General features: G+C 35.3%; 1 protein-coding gene across 1 annotated transcript; it reads left to right on the forward strand.

The window, feature by feature from the left end:
• Positions 1-275: 275 nt before the first annotated feature.
• LOC100617146 (olfactory receptor 11H4-like) lies at positions 276-1,214 on the forward strand. Its single transcript, XM_007480122.2, has one exon. The coding sequence runs from the start codon at positions 282-284 to the stop codon at positions 1,212-1,214; it is 933 nt and encodes a 310-aa protein (XP_007480184.2). The 5' UTR covers positions 276-281.
• Positions 1,215-5,644: the final 4,430 nt, after the last annotated feature.

Here is a 5,644-nt window from a genome sequence, read left to right on the forward strand (position 1 = left end):
AATCTTATGGTCTCTTCCCTACAGGGATTCAAGCATTTTGTAGCCAGGTAAGCAAGGAATAATGATACCTTGAAGTATGAAGAGGTAGTTCAAGAAAGGTCAAAAATTAGAGAGGTGGGAAGAAGAAAAGATTTTTACAAACTGGTTTCCATATGAGCTTTCTTTATTGCTTATCCTACAAACTCTCCAATGGCCTCATTAAAATTTTGTTCTAGAGTTGCCCAAGATACAAGACAATTTATATATCTGTGTCTTTTGTCTTTTCCACAGCTCAGGAACCAATGAACAATTCAGAAGCACACACTGTGACTGAATTTGTCCTCCTAGGCTTCCCTGGGGACTGGGAGATACAAATCTTACTCTTTTCTTTATTTTTGATAGTCTATATCCTGACCATGATAGGAAATGGGGCCATCATCTGTGCAGTGAAGTGGGACCAAAGACTCCACACTCCCATGTATATCCTACTGGGGAATTTTGCCTTCCTAGAGATCTGGTATATCACCTCCACTGTTCCCAGCATGTTGGAAAACTTCCTCTCAGAGACCAAAACCATCTCCTTTGCTGGTTGCTTCCTCCAATTCTATTTCTTCACCTCTCTTGGTACAACTGAAGCCTACTTCTTATGCATCATGGCTTATGATCGTTATCTTGCCATCTGCCACCCATTGCATTACCCAACCAAAATGACCTTACAGCACTGTTACACTTTGATATCTGTGTGCTGGATGCTTGGCTTCCTAAGCTATTTTCTATCTACTGTACAGATCTCCCAGCTGACATTCTGTGGTCCCAACATCATTGATCACTTTATTTGTGACCTAGATCCACTCATGGCTCTATCATGTGCCCCTGCTCCTACCACTGAAATTCTGTTTTACGTCATAAGCTCCCTCATCATCATTCTCACTGCAATTTACCTCCTTGGATCATATATCCTGTTACTAAGAGCTGTGCTGCGAGTTCCCTCAGCAGCTGGTAGACGAAAAGCCTTCTCCACATGTGGATCTCATCTGGCTGTGGTCTGCCTCTTCTTTGGGAGTCTGATGATCATGTATGTGAGCCCAACATCTGACAACTCAGGAGAAGCACAGAAGATAATAACCCTGTTCTATTCAGTTGTGACACCATTTTTAAACCCCCTCATTTATAGCCTCCGAAATAAGGAGATGAAGGCTGCCCTGAGAAAAGTCATTGGGATATCTTCAGAATAGCCAGATATATAAATTTGACATGTAGAATATATTCTAATAGTCGATAATTCAATTCAAGAAACATTGATGGCATGCTTGTCAGGGGTAAAACACTAGACGAGATAGAGGGATAAATGATTAAGAAAAGCACAATCTCCTACTACAAATGAAGGTTATATTTCAGAGGGTGAGTTGATCTGTTTAGGTTATGGCGTGCTGGATTAAGCTTCTGTCTGCTAAGGCCTATTCAGACTCCTAGAGCAGAGTGAAAGGAGATGAAAACCATATTCAAGGGAATAGCTCTATCTTTTGCCCTTCTTCTTACTTGTGGAATCAAGCAGGTTTCCCTGTTGTCTGCCATAATCCCTTTCAAGATTTCCAAGAGCCATATGATCAGGTGCCTCCCATATTTACCATGCTGCAGCTTACCTCTATAATCCGCACTCCCATCATCCTCATCATCCTCCTCTCTGCCCCCTTCTACACAATTTGCTTGGCAGATACATACAACAATTCCACAGCTTTTCCTACTACTAACTAACTCAAAACTGACATTCTTCAAACTGCACCCTAATCCAGATTTCTGCTCTCAGGCTGCCCAGTACTGCAAGCATGGAATGAATGAAGACAGAGTGCAGTAGATATCAGCTAGAGACCCTGATTTCTCACATTTATTATGCTTTGTGCTCATAAATTTAGAAGGATAACATGCAAATACGAAATTTGGCATTCCAGAGACAAGGCTGTCAACTATAATGTTTCCTAAATGAAAGGAAGGACACACCCATGAAGTAAGATTCAATTTGCTTTTTAGTGAGGAAGTGAATGGGAAAATTTCTCATTTAACAAAGAAAATAGCACTTTCATACTTAACTTCAAAGGGTTATTATTTTGCCATGACTGTTTTTCCTTCTCATAATTGATTAAAATCAGAATTATTTCAATCAATATTTGCGGACTTGAATCAATAAGAATTTTGAGATACTAGTTGTGTTCACAGCATTATCTTGTCATTTGAGGATACAGAAAAATATTACCAAGAGTTATTGCTCAATTGATAAATTATCAAACAATATGAGCACTTTTTGATTTCCATATTATTCATTTTAAGTGAATAATCTTATATAACCAAAATCCCAAAACATATATCCAAAAAAACAAGTGATAAATCATATGCTTTCATGTGCATTCCTACTCCAAGAGTTCTCTCTCTGGAGATGGATAGCGTTCTTTTTCATAAGTCCCTCAGAATTACGCTGGATCATTGTATTGCTATTAGTAGTAATCTATTACATTTGTTTTTTATTAGCACTTTTTAAAAGAGTTTCATATTATAAATTATATTAATTATTATTTGGAAATAACCTCCAAATGAATAATAATACAAAAATGCAAACTAAAAAATATCTGATGTTTTCCCTCTCTGACTAAGATAAAAAAAATGGGAATAGTAAATGTTTTAGGGGTTGTAGGGAAAAAGGAACACATATTTTCCTTGTAGAACTGTGAATTGGTTCATCCATTCTGGATATCCATTTGAAATTATGAAAAAGGTAACTAAAATGATCATATTTTTCTACTAGAAACATACTCAAGAAGTTCAAAGACAGAAACAAAAGTCACAGCAAGATTCTTAAGATAACAAAGTACTGGAAACAATGTGAATGCCCATAATATTGAGATTGACTGAGTAAACTAACATATGAATGTAAGTAATATGATTTTTCATTCTGAGGAATTCAGAGAAAAATAGAAACATTTATATGAACTGATATGGATTAAAATAAACAGAACCAGTCCAATATGCACAATAATAGCTAAAATAAAAAGATAATATGGCAAGAACTCAAGCTCTGAATGAATGAAAAGGAAAAAAAGAGAGAAATGCTAGAAAACAAATCAGGAAGCAAATCTGCTTCCTTAAGACAGAAGTATGGGGGGGGGGGGGGGATATTAGCATAGAACTTTGAATATTTTATTAGATATGGTGCCTATGAGGTACTTTTTATAATTGTTTTGTTATAAAATAAGTTTTGATGTGGGTGCTGGAAGGTGTGATGAGGTGATAATAGTATAAATCTAGAAATAATTGTGATATAAAAATAAAAAAATTTAATAAAATATTTTTAAGGCAAAAAAAAAAAAAGAATCAGGTACATCCATTACCTTATAAACATGCCTGATCTTATGGGTGTCATTATGGTATCACTGATTGTATGCCATTTGAACCATTTTATTTGATTTTGCTATAAGCTCCAGGGAATAGATAACATTTTTATATAATCTACCCACTCTCCATTTACTGAGGCAATGTGATTTTAGAATCTAAAATTAAGAATCTACTAAGATGTAGCAGCTAGGTAGCTCAGTAGATATAATGTCAGGCCCAGAAACAGGAGGTCCTGAGAATAAATCAAGCCTGACACTTCCTAACTATATGACTGGGCAAATCACTTAACTCAAACTGCCTAGTCTTCACCTGTCTAATGCTTTGGAACCAATACTGATCATTGATTCTAAGACAGATGGTAAACACTTAAATAATAAATATTTTTTTAAATAATCTGTTGGGGGGAAACTATATAGATTGGGTTTCAGTTTAATAGGGTTACTGACTCCTTGCCACCATTCTAAAAAATATTTCTAATAATATGAAAAATGATTTTAAATCATTTTTTGAAATTTTAAGTTCCATGTTCTCTCCCCCCTCTGCTCTCTCCCCTCCCTGAGATAGCAAGCAATTTGACCTACGTTATATATGTGCAGGCAAACAAAACATATTTCCATATTAGTCACATTGTGAAGAAAATATAGACCAAAAAACAAAACAAGGAAAAAAAGTGTCTTTAAAAATATATTTTAACCTACATTCATACTCCATCAGTTCCTTCTCTGGAGGTAGGTACCATTTTTTGTCGATATTCAGGGTCCCCTCATCCTTACAGAGATTATCTGACTACATTTAATTAACTAAAGATCATTTGATAACAAGTTCAAGTTGGGAAGGTATCGAGGGTAGAAGGAATAGGAATTTGCCCTATACTTTGCCTCAGATTGAGCTTGAGTCTCTCAGCTTTTGAGCTGAGGCCAGGGCTCACAGGTTTGTGGAGGGTTTCTTTTATTCCTTTCTATGCTAGTTTACTTAAGTTAAAAATCTTTAGCAGTAGACAACAAGAGGAAAAAGAGAATCTGATCTTCAGAGCTGGTTGGACCTGTCTCTTCTGGCTAATGCCCCTAAAAACTGGCCTTACAGTTCAAGTCACTCTCCTGAAATCCTTTTGTTTGATAACACAATCCCCAGGAATCCAGGTAAAGCAAACCGTTGGGGAAAATCCAGGAATGGGGATGGTTTCTAATTCCAAGAGGTAGGGAGAGCTCCTTCCAGTTTGAGGTCCAGAAAAGACTTCCTTCGAGAGCATCTGTTACTCTCCAAGTCTCCTCTTTCCCCTCAACTGCCTTTGCTATTCATAAATCCTCACTCCAACATTTCAAACCCTTTATGTGCAATATTTTCTCCACACTATTACATAGTGGGAACATAAAATTTCAAACAAAATGGTCCCTGCTATCAAGAAGCTTATTTCTTTTTTACTCTAATGGATTAATGATTCCACCAATGTAGACAGTCACTCTAGAAATGATACAGAGTGTAACCTTTCATGTCCACTAATTCTATTCAGTCCTTATCCATATCATCCTATGTATCTTTCATACACAATCTATAAAATAAACTTGTTGACTTCATTTCTGTCTGAATTATAAATGAGTTCATTTTGCAAGGTTTCAGCAAGCTGAAATACATAATGAAGCAGTTACAATAACATAAACTAAAAAAGCAATAAAACAGAGATGAACTTGGATTTGGAGAAAAAAGGAGTAATGCACTTTTTTCTTTTTCTTTGATTGTCAAATGTTATATGTTTACTATGTTACCAGGTTACCTACCCTTAATCCTTTTTCATAACAATAAGAATACTTATTGAATTGGGTTGTAATAGGAATTTTCAGAAATGTCCATGATGTAAAAATAAAAGGTATCAATAAAATATTAATTTAAAATATTAAACATATAAAATATTCACATTGAAGCTACTGGATGCATATGTATACTTTATTCTGAAGTTTCTTAAAGGAAATAAACCAAAATATAAACATACTCAAAAAAAACTTAGTTCAATCAAAGAAAGAGATTAGACATATTTCAAGATATCATCATCGAAAATTACTTAAATATCTTAGATCCATATGGTGAAATAGACATTGAAAGAATTCACCAATCACCTCCTGAAAGATACCAAAATAAATACCCACAGAAATGTTATAGCCAAATTCCACAGCTCCCAGGTCAAAGAAAAGATACTTCAAATAGCTAGGAAGTAAGATTTCAAATATAGTGTTGGTGTGGTCAGGATCACAAAAGATTTAGAGGCTTCCATACTAAAAGATTGGAG

The sequence above is a fragment of the Monodelphis domestica genome, chromosome 1 (genome assembly GCF_027887165.1).
Source record: "Monodelphis domestica isolate mMonDom1 chromosome 1, mMonDom1.pri, whole genome shotgun sequence".
NCBI lineage: Eukaryota > Metazoa > Chordata > Mammalia > Didelphimorphia > Didelphidae > Monodelphis > Monodelphis domestica.

Bases quoted from the DNA above. Each gene is read 5' to 3' on its own strand.
- LOC100617146 (XM_007480122.2), top strand. From the start codon at position 282: ATGAACAATTCAGAAGCACACACTGTGACTGAATTTGTCCTCCTAGGC.